The sequence below is a fragment of the Artibeus jamaicensis genome, unplaced genomic scaffold (assembly GCF_021234435.1).
Source record: "Artibeus jamaicensis isolate MK-2021 breed Jamaican fruit bat unplaced genomic scaffold, CSHL_Jam_final contig_3126, whole genome shotgun sequence".
In the NCBI taxonomy this organism is placed as follows: domain Eukaryota; kingdom Metazoa; phylum Chordata; class Mammalia; order Chiroptera; family Phyllostomidae; genus Artibeus; species Artibeus jamaicensis.
Window position 1 is genome coordinate 16,762,300 of NW_026521723.1, and position 26,896 is coordinate 16,789,195.

The 26,896-nt window shown below is 37.7% G+C and overlaps 1 protein-coding gene across 2 annotated transcripts; it reads left to right on the forward strand.

Annotated features, from left to right (window-relative positions):
* Positions 1-509: 509 nt before the first annotated feature.
* Positions 510-26,896, forward strand: TIMMDC1 (translocase of inner mitochondrial membrane domain containing 1). Of its 2 annotated transcripts, none has more exons than XM_037158819.2 (8): positions 510-609; positions 710-931; positions 3,316-3,481; positions 6,576-6,664; positions 7,168-7,235; positions 14,414-14,492; positions 21,256-21,366; positions 25,312-26,896. In XM_037158819.2, the coding sequence occupies exons 2-8, from the start codon at positions 723-725 to the stop codon at positions 25,460-25,462; spliced, it is 873 nt and encodes a 290-aa protein (XP_037014714.2). In that variant the 5' UTR covers positions 510-609; positions 710-722; the 3' UTR covers positions 25,463-26,896. The 2 variants fall into 2 exon arrangements, with proteins under 2 accessions (XP_037014714.2, XP_037014713.2); XM_037158818.2 differs by lacking the exon at positions 510-609 and adding an exon at positions 2,670-2,743 and having other exon boundaries at positions 853-931.

Here is a 26,896-nt window from a genome sequence, read left to right on the forward strand (position 1 = left end):
GAGAAACAGTAGTGATTGGGGGGTGGAGGGGGAGGCGTAAAACCCGACTTGTAAGAAACTGCCCAAAACTGATTATTCAAAGCAGTGTTCTGGGAATCTCAGTGTATCTGGAACCAAGACCCCAGTTCAATGCCTCGGTTCTTTCTGGAAACCAAAACTTGAACAAGTACAAACGAAACCAGCCCAGGAGGCTCCTCGTGTCGTGATAGGGTGAGTTAGTCTTGTATTTACACAAAGCTGTCCATATTCCACTTACATTGAATATTGCACTCTCTTACTCATTTCTGTGGGATTTCTGGCGTTTTAAATACCTTAATTACTTCAGCCTGTGACTACACCTGCTGCACGGAACCCTGCCGCAGACCCAACGTGTCCCGGGAAGCCCAGGGAGCCGGGCCACCTGGTGCTCACACGCTGCACTACCGCTGCGGTCGTTCCGCCTCCATCCGGAAGTGTTTTCCGGTCGGCCCTCCCCCCTCCCTCTGTCTTTGCTCTGGTGAGGCGGGACTTCCTGTCTCCTTTGTCCCAGAGCCTCCAATGTGAAGCGCAGTGCTCGGGGTTGGAGTGTCAAGATCTGTGGCCGTGGATAAGTTCGTACCTAGTGCACGGGTATTCACCCACTCGTTCTTGTAGTTATCCTTGCCGTTCTCCCACGGCGTCTCCGAGAGGCCTTGGAGCCCCGAGAACCCAAACTTGTGTCTGTCCGCAGGTTCCAGAGGGCCATGGAGGTGCGACCTCCGGCGCCACGGAGCTTCCTCTACCGGGCGCTCGGTCCTTTCCCCCGGGTCTTTGCTGCGGAAGGTGTGGCTGTCAATTCGGTGCCCGCTGACTCGGAAGTCCTTGTGGAGGACCAGAAGCTTCCTTCCTACCTCTCGGAACCTCGTTCTCTGGAGTCCGGATGGGACCGTCTCCGAGAGCTGTTTGTTAAAGAGTAAAAGTGCCTGGGGCCTCTGGGGAGGGACTGCGAAGAAACTACCCTGAAACCTGGGTCACCCTGAAGCAAAGGACCCCAGGGTGTTTTGGTTTATTTTTAAATGGGATCTGGGCTTCTAATATTCGTGCCCCTAGCTTGCATCCTCTCATTCCCTGTGATAATTGTGTTGATGACAGGACACCTTTTAGATAATAAGGGTGAGACTCGTGAATGAGAGCTTTTAGGGATATTTAGGGAATACAGTCTTAGTGTAATACTCTGATTTTACAGATGAGAAGAATTGGACTGAATTAATTAGTCTCAGAATTGACTCTGGAGCCGACATCTGCAGGATCCCATTCCAGTATTCCTTTTCGGATTTCACTTGATCCCAAACTTCTCTATTTAATGACCAATAACTTCCCTACCCTCCAAAAAACTGGAAGTTGGAGAGATGAGTAGAGGGCTGTAAAATTCTTATTCTTCCAAATAAGGAATATATAAAAATAGCACCTATTGTCTCATCATTTTATAAGAGATATTAGCTGGGTAACAGATGAGGATATTTCAGAATAAAAGATGATCCTTTGAATCGAATTAACTTTAATGAAAAACTGAGGATATTTCATTCACTCTGATTCATTTTATCTATCAATTACTGGTGAAAAGTTCGCCCTTTTATCAAGTTCTTTATCATACTATACTGTGTTATAAAGTGGATAAATTAACGTGGAAGATTTTTTATGTTGCTGAGGGGCATATAGTTGGGGCAAGGGAGTTGGCAGAATTATATTTATTCAGATTTCATCATCTTTATTCTAAAGATGAGTTAGCCTTTCTCATTGGTCCTTCCAGTGTTCAGTTGAGATTCTTGTGAAAGACCCTATGTATTATGTAGTGGGAGAGGGTTATTTTGATAAGCTTTATAAACCAGAGAATGTTAGAGCTAAAAGAAATGTGAAAGACAATCTGATATAACTTCCATGCTCCCTTTCATCATAAATGAGAAAAGCAAGATTCACAGAGATTGTGATCTGGCTGCAGGTCACTTAGCAGTGGGTGACAGAACCAGAACCACAACTCCATTGTTATTACTTGGAGTCTAGGCCCTTCCAACAATTGTGCCCTGTTTGTTTTCCACTATTCATTAGCAGGTTGAGCCAACCGTATAATTTCTTAGAGCCTCTATTTCCATATTGGTAAAATGTAAAGAAATATCACCTATGTCATGGAATTTTTCAGAAGCTGAAAAAGTACAAAGTATGTACTTCTGCATGTTAAATCTTAAGCTGTTTTACATTTTTTTCTTTTCTGAGTTCTACCATAAGCCATTTTTTATGTAAATGATGTTGATCTTATTCACTATAAAGGATGAAGTATAAAGTTCACATTACAGTTTTTCCTGTTGACATGTTATAAGAATGACAGTTTTCTAAGAGATTTAGATTTCAGTCATAGATCCAGAAACCAAAGATTCTGATTCTGATATCAGAAATGTGGTTATTGGCCATTAGACAAACACTTGTATAGTCACTGAAGAAGCAAGTTAGTAATGTAAACAATTAACATTTAATAGTTTACTTACCTGGTAGGATCGTTATTTATAGTAACTCAGTACCTAACAAATGTATCTATTCATTAGAGCAATTTCTGGAGCACATCTTGAATAGCTATCTGGAGGACATCTCAGTAATTCTAGAGTATGCTGTTGAGAGTAATAAGTTGAATTATTAAAACGTTTTTCTTTGTTATTTAGGTTGTCTGTGCTGTCTGCTGCATCATGAGTATTCTCATTCAGTGCCCACCTGAGCACGACATCACAGTTGAAATGTAAAGGGTCTTTTAAAAGAGGGTCTTTCACAATTTAAAAAGATAGGGTCTTTTTTTTTTTACAGCTAAGATTTCATTCTTGCATACATTGCCCTAAAATTCCATAAGTGTGTAATTTTCAAAAGTTAGCTTAAAATTCAAAAAGGAAAATCGTGATCTCGACACCCAACTAAATTTCTTCCTATTTCCAGAGGCTATAGTAGAGTCATTAAATGAAAGTGCCTTTAAAAAAAAAACCCTTTTTATTGAGATGTAATATGCATGTAGAAAAATGTAGATGGGTTTTCAGAAACCCAATACCAAGAGTCTGTTACCAGCATACCTGAACCTCTCCTTGTTTGTTTTCCCAAGAGTAACTAACCATTAGCCTAATTTCCTAACAGCATAGATTAATTTGGGCTGAAAATTGAGTTACTTGTAATTGCATTATTTAATTCATCAGAGGGTTTAATTGGTTCAGCCCATAATGAAAAATGTGATCGTATTAGCATTTGGGGTAATTCTTCCATTCTATTTTTTTGGAGAGCAGTATACATATACTAATCCCAAACGTTGTGTTTTTGGTGTTTTAGTGAACAGCAGAGAGCATCAAAAGAACTTGAGAATATTTATAGGGCAGCAGTTTCAGCAGGCATCATTGGCTGGGCATATGGGGGAATACCAGCCTTTATTCATGCTAAACAACGCTACATTGAGCAGAGCCAAGCGGAAATCTATCATAACCGGTTTGATGCTGTGGTAGGTACTGGTGTTCTAAAAGTACTTAAGGGCATGCCGATAGCAATTCACTTTACACTTAATCATTCAATTAAGTGGTAGGTTGGGAGGGTTTAGGATGTCAAGAGTAAAGAAATGGTCTATCCTTACTAACAATGGGAGTACTAATGCTAAACTATGTATACATGGCCTATCAGACCACTGACTTTTGGAAGAGATTACTATAGCTCTCCCTTCTGGAAAATATTTCTAATCTGCTAAATTATCAAGACTAGCTGTGGCATATTTACCCTATTCACAAAGCCACTGTGGAGTACACTAGCTCACACAAACAATAATTAAAATTTATCAGTTTAGAGCAAGGGTGTCAAACTCATTTTCACTGAGGGCCATATCAGTCTCCCGGTTGCCTTCAAAGGGCAGAATGTAATTTAGGACTGTGTAAATGTAACTACTCCTTTAACAGTTAAGGGAGAACTTGGCACTGCCACTGGGTAGAAACAAGGTGCTGGGCTGGATAAAACAAGGTGGAGGACTGGATTCAACCCATGGGCCTCGTGTTTGCCACCTGTGCTTTAGAGTTACAGAGTGTTAATTCATTTGTTAGGTTTGTGCATCAGTTCTGTTGCACTAGTGAGAAGGTTACAGCTCAGAGCTTTTGCTTTTTATTTAAAAATTATCACTTAAAAGTTTCAAAAGTACAAAGAATTGATACATATCTTTTACCCAGATTATCCAAATGTTTCACCCAGATTATCCAAATGTTAACATTTTATATTTGCTTTATCATTTTTTTCTGTGTATGACCTACTGTTATTTTTTTGTGTGAACTACTTCATCATGTCTGTATAAGTTATACACGTGATGAATACCTCAGCATTGTTTCTTAAAAAAAGGGACATTTTTTTACATAATTATACAGATCAGGAAATTACACTGATAGAGTATATATTATCTATAGATTTTATGTAAATTTTGCTAGTTGTCCCACTAATATAATCTATTTGAAAAGCAACTAAATGAAAACATTTTCTGGTTCAGATTCTGATACTGAATCAGGTACTGAATTTGCCTGTCATGTCTCTCTAGTCCCCTTTAATCTGGAAAGTCCCCTGTCTTTCTTGACCTTGACATTTTTGAAGATTATGGGCCATTTATTTTGTAGAATTTCCCTTAATTTGGATTTGTTTGATTTTTTAAAAATGTGATTAGATTCTGGTTATGTGTTTTAGCAGGATTGATGACACCTAGAGTTGATGTGTCCTCAGTATATTATATCAGCAGTCCATGGTACCTATTTTTCACTATACTTACGAAGTTTACTTTAGTCACTTGTTTAAGATAATCACTGCAAGGTTTGTCCACCATAAAATTACTGTTTTTCCCATGTCAGCAATTTTCAAGGTGTGCCACAGCGCACTGATAATGCCGCAACAATTTTTAAAGCACAAGACCTGACTGCGTAGTCAGGAGCACTGTCCTCTTTTCCCTTTGAGGTCAGATAAAAAACACGACAACAGCCAGTACAACAACAGCTGTCCAGTATGAAAACACATCAAAACTATACCTTTTTTTTTTTTTTGGTCAGATTGGCCAAAAATGCATTTTTTGGTGTGCCACAGAATTTTAGTTTTAGTTTTTATGTGTCATGAAATAAAAAAGTTGAAAATTGCTGCCCTAACGTTATGGATACTTAATAGACTATGCAAATATCCTATTTTTCATCAAATGTCTACCTTGTAGTTTTAGCATTCAATAATGATTCTTATGTGAAAACAGTTATCACTGTGGTGTTTTCCAAATGACCATTTGCTAATTCTGTCACTCTGTCTGCATTTATTCGTTAGTATTCTGCTATCAGAAAGAGCTTTTACTTTCCCTCTGTTTATTTATCTATTTAATTTGTTTAGTGTGGACTCGTGGTTTCTTATTTTATTCTGTATGTTTATAAATCCATTATTATCATAATTTATTTTGATGCTCAAATCGGCCTAGCTATGAACACTTGGAGCCCTTCAAGGTAGATCCTTTTGATACTTCCTCATCATTTTTTTGAGCACACCTTTACTTTTTGGCACAGTAAGGTATTCCTAGCTCGTCCTTTTCTTTTCAAGCTAGAATGGACCATTTCACCAAGGAACTCCCATTTCTTTTGGTAGAAAATGGTATTTAAAAACCGAGATCTGGTGCTACGTATGGTCATTGCTACTGGGGTGTCAGAGCATCTAGGCCCTAGGCAGACAGAGTTCGGAAGTGTGTGTGCATGCACATGATTGATATTCATATGCATATTCCTATATACATCTCTATCTATTTGTGTATCTACCTACTTATTAAAAGCTGTGAGTTCCTACTGATACCTTTCAGAGTGGTTTTCACTTGCCCAATACTATATAGTAGTTTAGAATCCAGTTAGGGATTCTCTCAGATTCTTTAAAAACCCAGAGTTTATCCCCACAATATTATACTGGATGTGCTTTTATGGTGGTCTAGTGACAATGGGCTGTGGAGACACAATCTACCTTCCATTTCTGACTTTATTCTTATTGGCTAAGTGATCTTGGTTAGAAACTTACTGTCAGTGCTTTAGTTAAAACTAAAACACCCGCCTGAAAAAATGTAAAGATTAAATGGGGTAAAATGTTAACACACCTTTTACCTAGAATGTGGTCAGTAAATAATTACTCTCTTTCTTCCTCTGCTCCTTTTTTACACACTGTATTACTTTAATTCTTACCTTTTAATTTTCTGTTTACTCAGTTCTTCATTTTATGTTTTTCTTTTCCCCAAGGTTTCTTGGTGGGGGAAAAAGCATCACGTCGAATACTGATTTTATAGCTGGCATGGTATTTGCCATCCCAGTGATATTTAATTAATGGATTACTTGGTTGACACTGGCAATTCTTAGTTTCTTTTCTATCTCTTGATAGAATAGGATGCACATGGGACTTTTGCTTAAGCTTCAGTACTTAATGATATTTCTAGAGATTTTCTGTGGTTTCTATCTGTTTAGGTCTCCCTGCCTAACCCATAACTGACGTCCCTCCACCACAGTTTTAGAGTAAGTAAACTATCAAGGTATCTTGGAACCTCACAGCCTTTTTATTAACTTTAGCAATCAGCGCATCGTGCTGCCACGAGAGGCTTCATCCGGTATGGCTGGCGCTGGAGTTGGAGAACAACAGTGTTCGTGACTATATTCAAGTAAGTTCTCTCTGAATTGTGAAAGAGCATCTTGGTATTTTTATGAGCACATCTTTTGAGCAAATGGGATTATGAAAACTGAACACCCACACGAAAGTGCTTCATAATACCTTTTTCTTAAGAACTGTTGCCTATCTATGTAAAAGACTGGGCCAGTCGTAGTGTTGGCATTCATGAATGGAGGTCTACCAACCAGTATCAAAATAGATACAGAGTTTTTAAGTAAGAGAAATTCTGCAAAGTTCTTGATGTTTCTACTTTTAAATTAATATTTATTCCAGAAATTTGATTGTTCTTTTGTTCATTCTTCAGCAAGAGTAGGTCCACCTAGGAACCCACAGGCATATTAATAATGTGAAAGACATTTAAGGACATAGAGTGGGACCAGGGATTGACATAATAGGCTCTTCTAAACTAATACAGATCTCTTCAGTGAAGGTTGTGGTCAAGAAGGTAAATGGGACATATTTTAAATTTTATGGTTTCCTCTTCCTTCTTCACAGCATGGTGAACACTGGTTTAAATGTGTACCGAGATAAAGATGCCCTTAGCCATTTTGTCATTGCAGGAGGTAAGACATTTTTGTTTTTCCTTATGTTTTTCAATCTCAAATATGATTTGAGAAATATGTAAGGATGTATAAGTCATAGCTAGTAAATTCTTTGGTTGGCTTATTCAACATTCCTGCCAAATGTATGGAGACTATTATGCTTAGTCCTTGGTATGCATGGTGAACAAAACAGAAAAAAGGTCTTTGCTTTCAGGGAGTGTTACAGTCTAATGTGGATAGGAAAAACAGTTTGTTATGATAGAATATACCAAATTGGCAGGGCAGTGGGATCTGCTGCGGACAGGGTGATCACAGAAGACCTGTTTGAGAAGGTGACATTTAAGCTTTGACATTTGATGCCTGCCGAATGGGAAGGAGCAGGCCTTGCGAAGAAGAGAAGCCTAAGCAGAGGGAACATCAAAGGGGAAGGCTCCTAGGCAAGAAAGGTTTTCAAAAATAACATGACTGGAACATAGTGAGTCAAGATAAGAGTGGTTTAAGATAAAATTGGTTAGGTAAAGTAGAAAGGGGCCAGGTTTTTCATGATAAGACTTTGGATTTTATTGTAAAGTTCTCTACCTCTGGTAGATAATTAAAATGAACATTAAAAAAAGAAAGTACAGCCATCCCTCGGTATCCATGGGGGGACTGGTTCCAAGCATCACACCCTTCAAGTCCCACCACCTCCCATGGATACCACAAATCCCAAATGCTCAAGTCCGTTATATAAAATGGCAGAGTGTTTGCGTATAGGCTGCAGCAGGGTACGACTGCACATCCCTTCCTTCACGTGGATTCAGCATAGTGCTTGGGGTGTGGCAAAGTCAAGTTTTGCTTTTGGAAATTTCCTGGGATTATTTTCCCAAATATTTTAAATCTGCAGTTGGTCGACTCTACAGCTGTGGACTACATGGATAGGGAGGGCTTACTGTATTAAAGTGTTATTTTCAGAAATGTAGATGAAGTTAATATACTCAAACACTAACTTATGTACATTCTTTTACATATAAAAACACATATACTGCGCATAACTTTATTTTTTTACTTTTTATTTGGAGATAATTTCAAAGGTATAGAAAGTTGCAAAAATAAAAGTGATACAAAGAACACCATGATCAGTACCTTTTAATACAGAGATGCAGCTATTAACACTTTAGCCCATTAGCTCTATCACTTGTGCTCTATTTTGGGTGCATTCTCTCTTTTTCTATGTATATGTGTACATGTACAAACACATGTACATAATTTGAACTTAATATTCTAATGAAAAAAATTTAAATATGAGATTAGAAATAGACATGAATATCATTGGAGCAGCTAGAACTTGCCCTTTTTGGAGTTGTGAACATTACTACATGTTCTATAAGCTCAAATGTTTTCATTCAAACCAAATTCATGTCTCTCTCCACCCAGCTTTCGTACTTGGTCCTACTGTTCTGTTCTTTGTTGCCTACCCTGTTAAACTCCAAAACTGGAAACCAAGTAATTATGTGATTCTTTCCTTTATTTCCCTTTTGCCAAACTCCTAGTCCTGTTCTTAAAGAATATTTATATTCTTTAAGTATGTATGGACCTCTCTCATCTTCTCTTTATTCCTACTGCTATTATCAGGTTTCCCCATTTCTGTTCTTGGTTCCTTCCACCCCTTCTGTTGTCTTTGTTTTGAAATAAGAATATGATTATAATACTTTCCTGCTTGACTTTCTTCCATGGTTTTCCATCACAGCAGTGTTGATTATTGATCTGGCCCCATGTACCACTTGTGTTCCAGGGTTATAAATCCACCTGGATTTCCCAAACCCAGCATATTCTTGCTTTATGTGTATTGGTCCCTCTTCTTGAAACCACCTTCGCACTCCCACAACTAATTTTCTTCATCTGCTGCTTAATGTTTCTTTCAGAGTTTACCTTGTCTGTCAGCTTCAGCTTCTCGAGAGAGTCCTCCCCAGCTGCAGTTTTCCTATCTTAAGGGTTGTTTAGGTGTCTTTCTCCTGTGTTCCCACAATTCTCTAGAAATAGTTTTATCAAAGCACTGTATTATAGTCATTTATTTGTTTCATTTCTCTACTAGATGACTTACTTGAATTCACAGAAAGTATGTTCCTTTTATATAACAGTTTTTTGACATATTGTGGAGTAAAGCAAGTGTCCCTTGATTGACTGTAAATATTAGTAAAATAAGAATGGAAAAATATACTCAATATGATACATATTTTTATTTCAAACCAACATTGAACTTGATGGTATAATACTAAAGTTATATCTTTGAAGTCAGAATCAGGTCAAGGATGACTTCCATCACCATTATTATTTGGCATTAATCTGGACATTTATGAAAGTATATTTGACATTTAGAATGTTTGAGTGAGAAGCTTGGCAAATCTCCCCAAAAAGCAACAATAAAACTGGACAAAATTAATAAAAACAAACATTTAAAGATGTTGGAAATTGAGGGCACACAACAAATTGAGAAGCAATTATTCAAGAATTTCTAAAAAACACTGGGAGTCAGTAGTGTTTCAGCCTAAGTTTGCTCCCACCTTCTAATGCCCAACCCCACAATGAAATTCTACAAGAGCAGGGCAGGCTGAGAAGACAAATGTTCTGCTGCTCGAGGTAGCTGACCTTATTTGAAATAGAGTACAGAAAATTCCATGACTTCAGATGTTGCCGAAAACAGTTGGAAACATGGAAGGACAATATCACATAGCTAATTTGAGGTTTCGATGCTCTTTGGGGCAACAGACTGGCAGATGAGGCAGAATTTTAACAGGGACAAGATAGCTAACCAGAGTTATAATAAGATTCTGCTGCCCCGGCTGGTGTAGCTCAGTGGATGGAGCACACGGGCTTGTGAACCAGAGGGTCATTTGTTTGATTCCCAGTCAGGGCACATCCTAGGTTGTGGGCCAGGTCCCCAGTAGGGGGCACGGAAGAAGCAACCACACATTGGTGTTTCCCTCTCTTTCTCCCTCCCATCTCCCCTCTAAGAATAAATTAATAAAATCTGAAAAAAAAAAAAAGATACTACTAATCCCCAGAACTCTGGAGAGTTCTACACATGTATAAGTATCCCACGCATACTCAGAAGACACTGGTGAGCGTGAGCTACGTATTTTTGGTTAATTGTGAGGCCTTGTGAACACAGAAAGTAAAAGCCAGAAAAGATTTATAAATTGCCTGAACTTTAAACACATTCTTCAGGCCACAGACAGATCCACTGAAAAAAGATGAAAGTCTTACTGGCTTAAGATGTTTGTGCATAACTTCTGACAAATCATTGGCTGACTGCTAAGCTGGTGTGATTCTTAGGAAGCCAGACATAAAAATAAAACCTGAGCAGACGTATCAGTGGCTGTACTCTGTAGAAAAAAAAAAGACTCCATAGAATTGGTCCATGCAAGTCATTCTGTAAACAAAGAACCACAGCCATGCCCATGGGTAGGGAGATATTCCAAATCCAGAGTTGCTATAATTTATTACCTAAAATATCCACTTATCAACAAAAACAAAGTCACAAGACATGCAGAAATGGGATTAAAATGGAATCATTGGGAATGTATCTGAGAGGAACTATCTATTTGACATAGCACACAAAAGACTTCAAGCCATTTTTAAAGAATTAAAGTATGATGGCAATGATTCATCAAACAGACTATCAATAAAGAGGAATTATTAAAGTGAAAATTCTGGAGTTGATAAATATAATGGAAATTAAAATTTTGCTGGAGAAGAGCTCAGCAGATTTGAGATAGCGTAAGAGAATCAGTGAACTGATTGCCTTTTGTAAAGGGCAGCATTTTAAAAAATGAAGAGAAAATAACAGAGCCTAAGAAATCTATATGAAAACAAACAAAAAAAAAATGCTAACGTATATGTGATGGAAATACCAGATGGAAGAAAAAGAAAGAGGCAGAAACAGTATTAAATTATGACCACAAACTTCCCAATTTTGATAAAAACATTGATCTGTGTATCCAAGAAGCTCAACCAGCTCCAAGAAGAATAAACATGAAGATATTCACATCTAGACACACTATAGTTAAACTGTTGGACAGCAAAAGGAAAAATCTTGAAAGTAGCAAGGAAAAAAAAAACCCCAACTCATATAAGGAACACCCATTAAGATTAACAGCTGACACCATGTGAGAATGATGAAGCCAGAGGCAGTAGAATGACAAAGTGCTGAAAAGAATGAGATGTCTGTATCTTACAGATGTCTGTAAGAATTCTACATCTAGCAAACAGTCCTACAATACTGAAGGCAAAAATGAAGACATCGTCAGATAAACAAAGAATTTGTTGATAGAGCACCTCTCACATAAATACTAGAGGAAGTTATTCAGGGTATAAGGAAGTGATACCAGATAATAACTGGGATCTACATGAAGAATTAAAAGCATTGATAAATGCGTATTTAAGTAGTTATTAAAGGCAGCATAAACATTACTTTTCTTTAATATAAAATCAGGTACATGAAATGATAAAATTAATCATATGACATTTAAAGATATATATGACATTAATAGAACAAAAGAGGAAAGAATGGAGATTTATTGGAACATGGAAATAGTAATGACTGAACAGAAAGGAATGAAAAGTATTATAAATGGTAATCACATAGGTTATAAAAGACTTTGTAAATATATTCTCTTTTTCCCCTTAACTGAAAAAAATACATATGGTTGTGTAAAATGATGATAACATTGTCTTGTTGTTTTTAAAGATATATACATATATATCAGTATTTTTTAACAAGGGTTTTTTAAAAAAAGATTTTATTTTTAAAGAGAGGGGAAGGAAGGGAGAAAGAGGGAGAGGAACATCGATGTATGAGAGATACATTGGTCACTTGCCTCCCACATGCCTCCCAACTGTGGAACTGGCCTGCAACCCAGGCGTGTGCCCTGACTGGGAATCAAACTGGCAACCCTTGGGTTCACAAGCTGGCACTAAATCCACAGAGCCACACCAGCCAGAGCTGTGTGTGTGTGTGTGTGTGTATGTATGTACGTGTATACCACAAAGATGGGAGAGTAATAGAGCTATATTAGAACAGTTTTCTGGAATTAAGTTATTTTTTGATCTGAAGTAATTGTGATAAATTGAGATGCATTGTAAAGCAAGTAATAAGAAAGTAACTTAAAAATAGTAACAAGGTGAGAAATAAATGAGATATATTGAAAACAAATAGCAAATGGTAGACCTAAATCTAACCATATCAGTAATAACATTAAATATAAGTGGATTACATACTTTCATCAATAACCAGAGATTGTCCAACTGTATTTTAAAAAATCCAACTAATTTGCATTCTACAAGAGACATGATTTAGGCTCAAAGAAACAAGTTGAAAGTAGAAAGATGGAAAACAATATACTATGAAAAAGAGCTGAAGTGACTATACTAATATCAGACAAAATATACTTTAAGACAGAATACTAGCAATGGAAGGGCATTTTATAATGTCAAAAGGGCCAATCCAAGAAGATAAAACATTTATAAACATGTATACATTTAACAACAGAGCTCCAAAATACATGAAGCACTTCGAGTTGAAATGACAGCAGACACCTCAGTAAAAGAAGTGGAAGACGTTAGTACCTGCATTGAATAATGGATAGAACAGAGGGGGAACCAACAAAGATACAGAGGGTTTGAACAACACTCTCAGCCTGTGTGACCCAACATCCTAGAACAGTCCACTCAACAGCAGAAAAGACGTTCTTTTCAAGTGCACATGGGACAGTCTCCAGGTTAAACCATATATAAGACCACAAAACGAGTCTCGGTAAATTTTAAAGGATTGAAATTATACAAATTATGTTCTCTGATGTCAGTGGAATTCAACAACAAAAACTTGGGAAATCCACAAATATTTGGCAGTTAAACCACATATTTATAAGTAACCCATAAACCAAAAAGGAATCACAAAGTAAATTAGAGATATTTTGAGTTGAGTGAAAATGGAAATACATTATATAAAAATTTTATGAGATGTAGCCAAATTAGTACTGAGGGAAATTTATAGCTATAAATAGCTATATTGTAAAAGAAAAAAGACCTCAGATGAATAATCTGTCATTTACCTTTAAAAACTAAGATTTAAAAAGCAAAATAAACATAAAGTAAGTAGACTGACATAGAAATAGAGCAAAATTCAATGAAGTTGAAAGGAAAACAATAGAGAAAATTAATTAAATTGAATGTTGGTTTTTTGAAAAGATTGACAAAATAACCAGGCAATTCTTTAGGAAGACCAACCAAGAGGAAAAGACACAAATTACCAAATTTACTCAAGAAGGAATATAAAAATCTGAACAGCCATATAACAAATTAATAAATAATTAATTTAAAATTTTTTTCACAAAAAAATCCCAAGACCAATGGCTTCCCTAGCTATTTGAAAAGTTTCTTTGCAAACTCTTGCAGAAAACAGAGGATGAGGGAGCACTTCATAACTCACTCTATTCTGTTAGACTAGTATTACACTGATACAAAAGCCAGATGAGGATAGCAAAGGAAACTATAGATGACTATTTCTCAAGAATATATACACAAAAATTCTCTTAAAATAGTGAACAAAATCTAGGAACAGACAGGATTATATACCATGACCGACTAGAATTTAAGGAATTCAGGTTTAGTGTAAAAGAAAAAGCATTTGACAAAAACTGAACATTCATGATAAAAACTCTCAATTAGGAATAAAGGGGAACTTCTTTAAACTGATAAAGATCATCATTGAAAAATCTACAGCTAATGGAATATAGAATAGTGAAAAGTTGATTTTCCTCTAAGACTGAGACCAACCAAGGCTGAGTGAAGGTGTAAGCTGCAGATGTTTTTGTTGTTTATTTGGGGAAAGCTTTCCTTGAAGAAGAAAACAATGGAAGAGGTGGAAGTGAAGAAATTACAGATTTTTAAGGGTAAAAATGAAGTAGAATAAAAAGAGATCGAGGGATTAGTTTGGTAAAAGGAACATTTCTTCCTTTGAACCAGCAGAATAGAAGAGAAGCTAGCTCTATTGGCATTTTAGACCCAGGAAATCTTGGTTGTGATCGTATATTATTAAGGTTGGATTCAGAAAGCTTTCTTAGGTATTTATGCCCTTTTTATAGAAGAAAAACTTAAAAGTGGAATTCTAGTGCTTAAAGGTGACTTAATATTGCTGTTTTTCTGTGTTTGTTTTTAAATAGCTGTCACAGGAAGTCTTTTTAGAATAAATTTAGGCCTGCCCGGCCTGGTAGCTGGTGGCATAATTGGAGCCTTGCTAGGGTAAGTGTTAACATGTTTTGATTCTAAATTAATACAACTTTCATTAATGCTCTGCTTGTTTAATATCTCATTCATTTCTAAAGAACAAATTTAATACTTAGAGCTTATAAAAGATCTCTAGTAACATATTGGTAGTAACTTTGTCCAATTCTAATTCTACCTCAATTGTTCATTTACTTCCAGTTTTCACAGTGTTAAAAACTCTTTAAATATTAGTAACAATTGAAACTATTTGTAGTTTGACCAAAGGTACAAGGAGCAAGAGAAAGGAATAAGCAAGTTCAGCACATTTCTATTTTTGAAAAGTTTTGGTTTTGTTTGGTTTAATAAATTGAAAAACAATTTTCTAACTTTTACTCTGAAAAACTCTGAACTTACAGAAAAATACATTGAATGAAAGAATATATCCAGCACCCATTTACCATTCAGTTAGAATCACCAATTGTTAACATTTTGCCATATGTATTTTCTATGTCTGTATATATATGTAGGATATATGTATATTTCTTTTTCTTTTTGGTTAAACCATTTGAGACTTCATAACTCTGTACCCTGAATTACATGAGTATGCATCTCCCAAGATAAGATCATTGTCCAGTGATATCACAGTACAGTTATCACAATTAATAATTTAGCATTGATTTCAATAAAACAGTCTTAAGTAGGGTCTGTATTCAAAATTCTTTATTTATTACAATAATGTGAGTACAAAAAAATGTTTAAAGCCCAGGACCCAGTTGTATGTTTTATTTAGTAATTGTCTCTCTTTAGATTCCTTTCATCTAGAACAGTTCCCTTTATTATATCCTAGTTCTGTAGGTCAGAAGTCTGGGTTGTCTTGAATGGGTTTTCTGCTCAAGCTTTCACAAGGCCAAAAATCAGTGTTGGCCAGCAAGACTCTTATCGGAAGCTCTGGGGAACAATCTGTTTCTAAACCACTCAAGTTGTTGACAAAATCCTTGTCCCTGTTTCCTGGCTGGATGTCAGCCAGGCATCACTCTGTTTCTAGGGGCATTCACAATCCACCTCACAATATCCCCCTGTGTTCCCACCAGCAACCAGCATGTTGAATTCTTTTTTTTTTAACAGACTATTTTTAAAATATTTTATTTATTTATCTTTAGAGGGGAAGGGAAGGAGAAAGGGAGAGAAATATCAATGTATGGTTGCCTCTCGTGTGTCCCCTGCTGGGAACTTGCCTGCAATCCAGGAATGTGCCCTGACTGGGAATCGAACTTTAATCTTCTGGTTTGTGGGCCCGCGCTCAATCCACTGAGCTACACCAGCCAGGGCTGAATTCTTTACATGCATCAAATTTCTCTGACTTTCACTCTAACACTAGCCAGAGAAAACCCTGCTTTGAAAGGGTTTGGGCAGATATAAAAATAAAGTTTAAAACATAAAGCTGAACTCAAAACTTAAATAAAAGGATCCATAAATCTACAGTGTTACCTTCTGAAGAGGATGGGAGAAGGGAGTGGGTAGATGGAGCAAAAGGGAAAACTCAGGTGAGCACATGCCTGGGTTGCAGGCCAGTTCCCAGCAGGAGACACACGAGAGGCAACCATACATTGATATTTCTCTCCCTTTCTCCTTCCCTTCCCCTCTAAAGATAAATAAATAAAATATTTAAAAAATAGTCTGTTAAAAAAAAGAAAGAATTCAACATGCTGGTTGCTGGTTGGAACATAGTGGCCAATCTCCTTTTTGATTGACTCAAATTCAGTTGATTAGTAACCTTAATTACATATATAAAATCAATTTGTCATGTATCATAGTATAATCATGGGTGTAATATCTCATCATACTCAGAGTTGAGATATAATGGCAGGAAAATTTGGGGGCACATTTTTGAATCCTGCACACAGATTTCTCTGCTGCAGTTGTATCTTATTCCCAATATGATTAATTAGTAATCTGTAGGGTAAAAGTCTGTGAGTAGCCTGCTTTCCATCTATCTTCTAGTGATTTTTTAATGATCCATTGATGACACATGATATAATCAGTTATTACAAAGGCAAAACATTGACTCGCTATTCTATCATTTCTTCTGTTCTCATTGGCATTCACCTGAGTTTTCCCTTTCGCTCCATCTACCCACCCCCTTTTCCCATCCTCTCTTCAGAAGGTAACACTGTAGATTTATGGATCCTTTTATTTAAGTTTTGAGTTCAGCTTTATTTTTTTTATTTTATTTTTTATTCTTCAACTGCAGTTGTCCCAATTTTTGCCCCATCGCTCTCCCCTGCCCTGCTCATCCCCACCTCTCCCCCACCAGCTCGCTTGCTCAGTCAATCCCCACCCTGTTGTCTATTACCATGGGTCTTTTATACATGTTCCTTAACTAGACCATTCCTGTTCTTTCCCCATTCTCCCCCTTGTCACTGTCATTTTGTTCCTCATTTCTATGTCTCTGTTTCTATTTTTCTCATTTGTTTGTGTTGTTCATTAGATTCCTAATATAGGTGAGCTTATCTGGTATTTATTTTTCACTACCTGGCTTATTTCACTCAGCATAATGCTGTCCACTTCCATCCATGCTGCTGCGAAAGGGTAGGAGCTCCTTCTTTCTTTCTGCTGCATAATATTCCATTGTGTAAATGTACCAGTTTTTTTAAAAGTATATTTTATTGATTATGCTATTACAGTTGTCCCATTCCTTCTTTCTCCTCTCTCTCCCCCCTACCTGCTACCCTAGCTCCCTTCAGCATTTCCCCCATTAGTTTATGTCCATGGGTCATACATATAAATTCTTTGGCTTCTCCATTGCCTATACTATTGTTAACCTCCCATGTGTATTTTGCACTTACCAATTATGCTCTTATTCCCTGTACCTTTTCCCCTATTCTCCCCCTCCTTGCTGATCACCTCCATATGATCTCCATTTCTGTGATTCTTTTCCTGTTCTAGTTTTTGATTAGTTTGTTTTTGTTTGGGGTTTTTTTTTAGGTTCAGCTGTTGATAGTTGTGAGTTTGTTGTCATTTTACTGTTCATAGTTTTGATCTTCTTTTTCTTAGATAAGTCCCTTTAACATTTCACATAAGGGCTTGGTGATGATGAACTCCTTTGACTTGACCTTATCTGGGAAGCACTTTATCTGCCCTTCTATTTTAAATGATAGCTTTGCTGGATAGAGTAACCTTGGTTGCAGGTCCTTGCTTTTCATCAATTTGAATACTTTCTAGCCCCTTCTTGCCTGCAAAGTTTCTTTTGAGAAATCAGCTGATAGTCTTATGGGCACTCCTTTGTAGGTAACTGTTTTCTTTTCTCTTGCTGCTTTTAAGATTTTCTCCTTATCTTTAATCTTGGGTAATTTAATTATGATGTGTCTTGGCATGTTCCTCTTTGGGTCCAACCTCTTTAGGACTCTGAGCTTCCTGGAAGTCTGTTTCCTTTGCCATATTAAGGAGTTCTCCTTCATTATGTTTTCAAATCAGTTTTCCATTTCTTGGTCTTCCTCTTCTCCTTCTGGCACCCCTATGATTAAGATGTTGGGATGTTTAAAGTTGTCCAAGAAGTTTCTAAGCCTCTCCTCATTTCTTTCAAATTCTTGTTTCTTCATTCTGTTCTAGTCGAATGTTTATTTCTTCCTTTTGTTCCAAGTTGTTGATTTGAGTCTGGTTTCCTGTATATTTTGCTTTATTTCACTTTGTATAGCCTTTACTTTTTCCTCATTTTGTGACCAAGCTCAATCAGTTCTGTGAGCATTCTTATTACTAGTGTTTAGAACTTTGCATTTGATAGGTTGGCTATCTCCTCGTTGCTTAGTTCTTTTTCTGGAGTTTTGATTTGTTCTTTTACTTGGGCCATATTCCTTTGTCTCAGTGCACCTGTTACATTGTAAGGGGCAGAGCCTTAAGTATTTGCTAGGCCAGGGCAACCCACATCACTGCATTGTGGCACTGTATGTGGGGGAGGGGTCAGGGAGGGAATAATGCCAGTTACTCGGCTCTCATCTCACTTTCAAGAGACTGGCAGTTTCTTCTGCTGCCATAATCCCCACAGGTTTTTATAGCCAGAGGTGCTGAGGCCTTATCTTGCCCATGCTAGAATCCCTGGGTTGCATGGTCTGTCTCACTCCCAAGTTGTTCCTCCCGCACAAAATTGTGGTACCGCCTGTCTGCCAGCTGCCGCCTTGCTGCACGTCCTGTCCACCCCGGCTTCCTGTCTTTATCCCTCTTACTAGTCTGGATGAATGTTTCTTCTTTAACTCCTTTGTTATTAGACTTCTATGCCATTGGATTTTCTGGCCGTTCTGACTGATTTTGTTTTTAATTTTTTTTTCCTTATTTTTGCTGAATTAGGAGGAGAAGCATATCTACCTGTACCTCCATCTTGGCCTGGACTTATACCACAGTTTTTTGATCCGCTCATTTCCTGGTGGGCGCTTAGGCTGTTTCCAGCACTTGGCTATTGTAAATTGTGCTGCGAGAACATTGGGGTGCATAGGTTCTTTTGAATTGGTGTTTAAGGATTCTTGGGGTATAATCCCGGCAGTGGGATCACTGGATCAAAAGGCAGTTCCCTCTTTAGTTTTTTGAGAAAATTCTATACTGGCTGTACCAATTCCATACTGGTTTTTCCACAGTGGCTGTACCAATCTACATTCCCACCAACAGTGCACTAGGGGTCCCTTTTCTCCAATCCTCACCAGCACTTGTTTGTTGATTTGTTTATGATGGCCCTTCTGACAGGTATGAAGTGGTATCATTGTGGTTTTAATCTGCATCTCTGTGATGACTAATGATGTTGAGCATTCTTTCATATGTCTCTGGGCCTTCTGTATGTCCTTCTTGGAGCAGTGTCTGTTCAGGTCATTTGCCTTTTTTTCCCCCTGCCCTGCTAAAGAGAGGGAGAGAAACATGAATGTGTGGTTGCCTCTTGAACGCCCCCCACTGGAGACCTGGCCCATGCCCTGGCATGTGCCCTGACTGGGAATCGAACCAGCAATCCCTTGCTTTGCAGCCTGTGCTCAATCTACTGAGCTACACCAGCCAGGCATGATTGCTTATTTTTTTAATTGGATTATATGTCTTCCTGGCGTTGAGTCATATGAGTTCTTTAAGTATTTTGGAGATCAAACCCTTGTCCAATGTACATTGGCATATATGTTCTGACATACAGTTGGTTTCATTTTAATTTTGCTGATGCTTTCTTTAGCTGTGCAGAAGCTTTTTATTTGGATGAAGCCTCATTTGTTTTTTCCTTTGTGTCCCTTGCCCTAGGAGATATATCGGTGAAGATATTGCTATGTAGGATATCTGAAATTTTTCTCCCTGTTTTCTTCTAGGACCTTTATGGTATCATGACTTATATTTAAGTTCTTTTATCCATCTTGAGTTTATTTTGGTGTATGGTGTAAGTTGGTGGTCTCATTTCATTTTTTTGCATGTAGCTGTCCAACTCTCCGAACATTTTGTTGATCGGCTATTTTTACTACATTTTGTGATTCTGCCCCCTTTGTTAAATATTAACTGACCATAAAAACATGGGTATATTTCTGGGCTCTCTATTCTGTTCCATTGATCTATGTGTCTGTTTTTATGCTAATACCAGAGTGTTTCGATTATAGTTGCCTTGTAATAAAATTTGATCTCAAATATTGTGATCCCTCCTTTTTTAACTAATTTAAAAAATTTTAGCATGTCTTAATTTATTGCTGACATTTTGTATTAAAATAATAGGTTGATTTGAAGGGAAAATTGTTGAAGTTAGCAACAATAATAAACTTTGTTCACTATGGAATAAAAATTAAAGCTACCATCTTAACCATTTTTAATCATACAATTCCAAGGTGTTAAGTATATTTACATTGTTGTGCAACAGATTTCCAGAACTTTTTCATCCAGCAAACCTAAAACTCAGTACCCATTAAACAGTAGTATTCCTTCTCCCTTTCCCTCAGCCCTTGGCAGCTACCTTTCTATTTTCTGTTTCAGTGGTTTTGACCACTTTAGATACTTCATGTGAGTGGAATCATATGTGTCCTTTGTAGTTGGCTTATTTTTCTTAACATAATGTCCCTGAGGTTTATCCATATTGCATGTGACAGGATCTCTTTTTTAAGGCTGAATAACATTTCATTGTACTAATATTTTCATTATTCATCTGTCTATGGACATTTCCCCTTAGCAACAATAATTTTTTAAACAAGCTTACTTAAGTTGTAGCCAGAGGAAATTTAAGTTATATCAGAGCCAAAAAACTTTTTTTCTCTGAGAACACAAGAACAAACCCTCTTTCTTATTATAATAAATGTAATATAAATCAATTTTTTAATGGGTAATTCTTGGCCTTGTGGGTGAGACCTTTGTGCTGACCTTTTGGAGTTTAGGATATATTGGTGGCTCCAACCCTAAAAGCCAGTAGCATTCTTCCCTCAACCAAAAGTAGGGATCTGGTACCATTCCTGGTATTCATTTTGTTTTTGAGAACCCTTCAATATAAAGCTACTTACTAGAACTTTTTATAAACATATATTTTCCTGGTCGATTTTTGATTAAAAAATACCAAATTATAGACATGTTTTTTATATCACTTACTTAAGGAAGTTGCAGTGAGTGTTTGTTGTTCAGACCAGGATGGAAATTGCCTTGATTTTTTTTCTTTATTCAACAAGTACACTTTAATTGTCAAGTGTTCCTGTACCTGTCAGTGAACAAATGGCTCTGCTGGTGTTGCTCACGTTTTAACAGAGATGCTCACATCTCATCTCGTCTAGTGGTGTGTTTTTTCTAAGCTTCCCCTCTGCTTCTTCCTCAGCACTCCTATAGGAAGCCTGATGATGGCACTTCAAAAGTATTACGGTGAGACAATTCAGGAAAGAAAACAGAAGGATCAGAAAACTCTCCGTGAGCTGAAATTGGAAGAGTGGTAAGGAACATGCTAAGCCTGGGGTATCTGACTTTCCTAGCAGCAGGCCTTGGGTACTATAACTGAACCCAAACTCGGCTGCCTGTTGCAACAGAACCGAACTCATGAGACAGGTGTTGGTGAGGAGGAAAGTGATTTATTCAAGCGCCAGCATCTTGAGAAGACGGGTGGATTTCTGTCCTCAAAAACCCATCTTAACATCTCTGGTCATGCCAGTGAGTCTTAAGAGAGTTGGTAGGATTTTAGGAAGGGGAAAATTCCTCGGGGGAGTACAGACCTGCTGTTTCTTTTGGGAGTAGAGGTGGGAGTACTGAAAGGGGAGTCACATAGCTTCTCTGTTTGCATTAGCATTCCTCCCTTTCCCTGAGGAACATAAACCATAAATGTGGTTTATGATTGGCACCAGTATATCTCTCAACTACAATGAAGACTGGAGGGTGGGGTTGATTACTTTGATTATTAGTGGAAGATGCTAAATCATGGTTACAACTTTAACATCTTAGTGTAGGCAGGGGTTTTTGCAAGGAGGAAGGAGAGGGAAAGCAGAACAAAGAGGAGTTGTGGACATGCAGATAGTGGTTTTGCTGGTCCTCATTTTGAACTTAATGGTCAGCACCCTTGAGTGGCAGGACTCTGAGGTCAGACTGTTTCTTAGACTTATACAGGAACCACCTGTTGATTCTAGTAAAATTTACTTCAAAAAGAAACTTAACATGTAAACTCTTAACTTTGAGATAAAAATCAGGTTAGAGTAACAAGCTGGGTTTAATATTTACTAAGATTAATATGAGTGGGTTTTTATAAGTATAGTGTATTCATTCTGCATTACAATACTATTATTCTCCAAACCCAAGTATTCGCAACTGCCATTCTTTTCAAGAAGAGTTTATTTTTACTGAGTCTTTCAACTTGTACCCTAGCAGGTCTTTTAATCCTTTTTATCAGGAGAATGGAAAAATGAAGGACACCAATTTTATTTTAAATCTGATGAGTGTCTTTCCTTAGGTACATTTCTTTTGAACAGTTAAAATGTAAATTTCACTTGGTTGCATATTTTTTCTTTTCCATGTTTTCAGCTGCTTAAGGAAGTTACCTAAATTAAATACACAGCAGTGAGTAAGCTTTACTTGGCTTTATGTAAAAGGTAGTATCATGGTTTACACAAACATCTGTGAACAATGCAGAACATGTTCAGTGTCCATATTCAGAGATTCTGCTTCTTGCCCTGACTGGTGTGGCTCAGCTGGTTGGAGCACTGACTATAACCCAAAGGTTGAAGGTTCAGTTTCAGGTCTGGGCACTTAGCTAGGTTGCAGGTCAATCCCTGGTCCAGGTGCCCCAGGTACATACTAGAGGTGACCAATCGATGGGTGTTTGTCACATCGATTTTTTTCTCTTCTTTCCTCTCTCTCTAAAAGCAGTGAAAAAAAATGTGCTTGGGTGAGGATAAAAAGAAAAAAAGATTCTATTTCTTGTTGTGGATGCAGAGGAATGAAGTAGATATAGTGGCTAGACATGGACTGGTTGCCACTGAGGAGGGTGAAAACTTTCACCCATTCCATGTAGTCATTTCCTGTGGACCAGTAGTCAGACTGACAGCAGACTTCATTCTGATTCTTTGTAAGATCAATGTAACAGGCTGCCATCTGGTGCTCCTGGTACAAATGACTCCTACAGTTCAGCTTCCTGGGTACCTAAGGTGACATTTGCTGCAGCTGCTGCATTGAGAGTTGAATAGATAGTCTTTTTTTATCCAGGTTTTTACTTGAAACTTTGGTTTGTGCTAAACAAACACAGACATGGGAATTCTTGATATCTGTAGATCTGTTGTCCAAGGACTTAGGTGCTATAGGAGAAAAAGCATTGATTGTTGGGGCCAATGAAACCTTGAAAACAGCCTTTAAATCCTAGCTAGACTATTCATTACTGTCACCTTAGACATATTTCTTAACTTTAAGGTCTAAGTTTCTCAGGCATTCTAAGGGCAGAATCACACCACAATGTTCAATATATTGCTTATTTGTTTCTTTCTCTTCTCCATACTAAGAAGGTGGATGAGATATACAGTTATGTAGGTTCTAGAACAAAGGCACTTACAATTCTGTAACCAGCATAAAATTTAATATTAGAATTTAAGACATGAAAGCATTACCTTCTTTCTAGTTCTTAGGTATCATAAGAGACTTCTTTTCTTAAAAGAAAACCTTTTGAAAGGAGTTGGAAAGGTAAAGAAACTATATTGGCTATTTGAATCTGATATAAAAAGTATGGAAGAATTAGCATTTGGAAAAATATGAACAAATAATGATTTTTTTTTCGATAAAAAATGGAAACCAGAAAAAGCAAACTAGAGAAGTTGATTGTTATTTAGTGATGGAAAATGGGTAAAAACAAAAACAATTATCGTAGTGAAAGAATACTTTGGCAGAAGGAAATAGTATCAAAGTATGGAATGGAAAAGTATATATACATATGTATATGGTTTGTTTAGAAGGTATCTAGCCATGTAATATGAAAAAGAGACATTTAATGAAGAATATATAAGAAACATTGTACATAGGACAGTGACACCTCAGTCCCCTTCAAAGTAGGTACCTTGGGATCCCATACAGTCCTCCTAGTCATGTACCATCAGCTGCCATGTCTTATTTTTCTGCATCTTATTGGTGGCCTGAAATCTTTTCCCTTTCAAAGGTGATTTTAGTTTTGGGAAAAACCAAATCTGGGCTACAGAGGGCTGATTTACCTGGGTGATTTGATATTTTGCCAACAAACTCTGCACAAGACGTGATGCATGAGTGGGCAGGTTGTTGTGATGGAGCTGCCAATCTCTAGTTGCCCCTAGCTGTAGCCTCCTGAATCATCCAAATAGTTTACGCTGAGGGATGCTTAAGCTTAACACAAAATTTGATGCAGTTGTGTTGCTCTACTCAAGTCATTTTGAATGTGAGAGCCACGCAGTACATACGCTCACTCAATGGCGTCTACTGCCCCAACTGACTAGTACAGTGAAGTCGTCATTGTTTACACATGTGTATTCCAGGCCACTCTCCTTGGCTGGAAGTTTACATCAATGTCTCACAAACCATTCTCGTTATATTAACAAGGCCTAGACTTTTGACTTTTTCTGGAGACTGACTCTCTCTCTCTCTCTCTCTCTCTCTCTCTCTCTATATATATATATATATATATACATACACACACACATACACATATATAAATGATATTTCTGAGAAGCATTAATTTACTAAATGGTAAGAAACTTTTACCTGCTTTAGTGTAGAGAAATAAAACATAATTAGAATCTAAAAAATTGTTCAGTAAGCACTAAATGTAGAAAACTGGCTATAGAGATATGGAAAAGGAACTCAAATCTGGTTGTGAAGAGTTGAAAGCCATAGGTGACCTTGATAATCACTTAAAGAAAGGAAGGCAATAACACTTCATTTAGAAAAGGAACTGATCTGTTATTTGGAAATTAGATTTTAATTTCTCATATATAAACATCTATAGCATTCCATCTGATATTTCTGTACCAAGGTTACCATTGTTAAAGCTTCTGTGAAGTTTCTACAAGGTATGGCAACAAACAGTTTAACAGAGTGGCTGGGTACTCATGTCCCCCCCCGACTGAAGGCAAGAGGATAGCCACGTTGCAAGGCCTACGCCTTAGATCAGGGTGCTTCAGATCCTGCATCTTGTCACCCCTATGACAACTCTGCTGCCACGGTAGCAATATCCATTTTTGTAATATGAGAATTCTAGTTGGTTTGTGAGTGGAACAGGTTAGGAGAGAGAAGAAAGTCACTGTATTTGAAGTGCAAGGAGCAGTGTTTGCTCATAAGTTGAAGGGAGAATAGACAAATGCTGTCTTTAAAAAAAAAATCTCTCTACCAACTAAAGCATAGCAGGACTTGATACATCCTTTTCATTCTTTTGTTATAGGAAAGCCAGACTACAGTTTACTGAGCTCCTCCCTGAAGAAATTGAAAGTAGCCTACAGAAAAATCGATCGAAAGAAGATGCTGAGAAAATCGAAGCACTACTAAATCTTCCTAGAAACCCCTCATCAACAGATAAACAAGACAAGGACTGAAGTTGTTGTGGACTTGAAACTCACTGGAGAGTTGATGTTGCCATGTCCACTGAATGCAGGTGATCCAGCTACTCCTCGGTTGCCCTGATGACAGCTGTAAGCACTAGCACCTGTAGTGACAGTGCTTGTTCTTACTTGTTTTTTTAAAAATTATTATTATTTTATTGTTGTTCAAGTAAAGTTGTTTGCATTTACCCCTGCCACTCCCCTCCCCACCTCAGTCATCCCCACCTCCCTCCCCTGATCCCACCATATGTCCTTAATAGATGTTCCTGAAAACCCTCCCCCTCCCCCATTATCTTCTCCCACCTCCCCTCTGGTTACTGTCAGATTGTTCTTAATCTCAAACAGAGATTGGTTCAATGTCTCTGTTATGTTTTGCTTGTTTGTTTGTTTGTTTTGTTGGTTAAACAAATGGGACCTCATCAAAATAAAAAGCTTCTGCATGGCTAAAGAAAACAGCATTAAAATGAAAAGAGAACCAACTGTATGGGAAAACATATTTACCAGTGACACCTCAGACAAGGGTTTGAGCTCCAAAATACAAGAACTCTTACCTGTTTTTTAAACCAAGAATTAGGCCAATGTACTCTCACTTTACTCATCCTTAAATTTAAATATATACATACATTTATATTGATCAATCTATATATTTGGCATATCTATATTGATCGATCAATATTTTTTCCTAAATTTTATAACAGGAAATTAAAAATTTCCCAAAAGATTAATGTGTGTTGGGAACCATTCTGCCTGGTTTCAGGAGTTGTAACTGCCCCCCATGGCTAAGGCTGAGTGAGCAACCTCTGGAATGCGAGCCACTAAGGAGACAAAGCTTGTCTCTGCTTCATGCCCTTGCCCCCCAATGCTTGGTCGGTTAGTCAGAGATGGGTAAGACCCCTCAGAGGGAGGGCAACCTAAGCCAGACATGATCACTCGGGAGGCCATCATGTAAGGACTCGGGGGGGCTACAACAAAGAGGGAGTGATGGACCCTCGCCCCCTGGCTATTCTGACATAGCCCGAGTCCCCATGTCCTCTGGGAGAAGCATTTCCTGGCTCTAATCCACTTAAGCCTGAAAACCCATGATGGGGGGAGCGGGGTGCAGCCCCTTGCTGGCTAGAGCGGGATCCAGGGTGATTGGGCATAAGAGAGAGTTCCTAAAAGTCCTGTGAAGCCTGCTTCGCTAAGAGTGTTTTCATTCATATGATAAGGGCCTGGGCAGGGAATGAGTATGTCTCCCAAAGTTCCTGCAACCTCCTCACCTGACAGACACTGACTCAGACTACACCCTCAGATTTCTTTGAAATGTTATCTCCTGTTTGATCCTTGCCACGTGTATTCCTGTGTATTACAGCCCAATAAAAGCCGTTGAGAAAGGGGCTCCTGGCCTTTCTCTGAGAAATTGGCCACCTCTCCTTCCCAAGCAGATCA

Bases quoted from the DNA above. Each gene is read 5' to 3' on its own strand.
- TIMMDC1 (XM_037158819.2), top strand. From the start codon at position 723: ATGGAGGTGCGACCTCCGGCGCCACGGAGCTTCCTCTACCGGGCGCTC. The intron at 3,482-6,575 runs GTAGGTACTGGT...TATTAACTTTAG, and splicing joins ATAACCGGTTTGATGCTGTG to CAATCAGCGCATCGTGCTGC. The intron at 14,493-21,255 runs GTAAGTGTTAAC...CTTCTTCCTCAG, and splicing joins ATAATTGGAGCCTTGCTAGG to CACTCCTATAGGAAGCCTGA.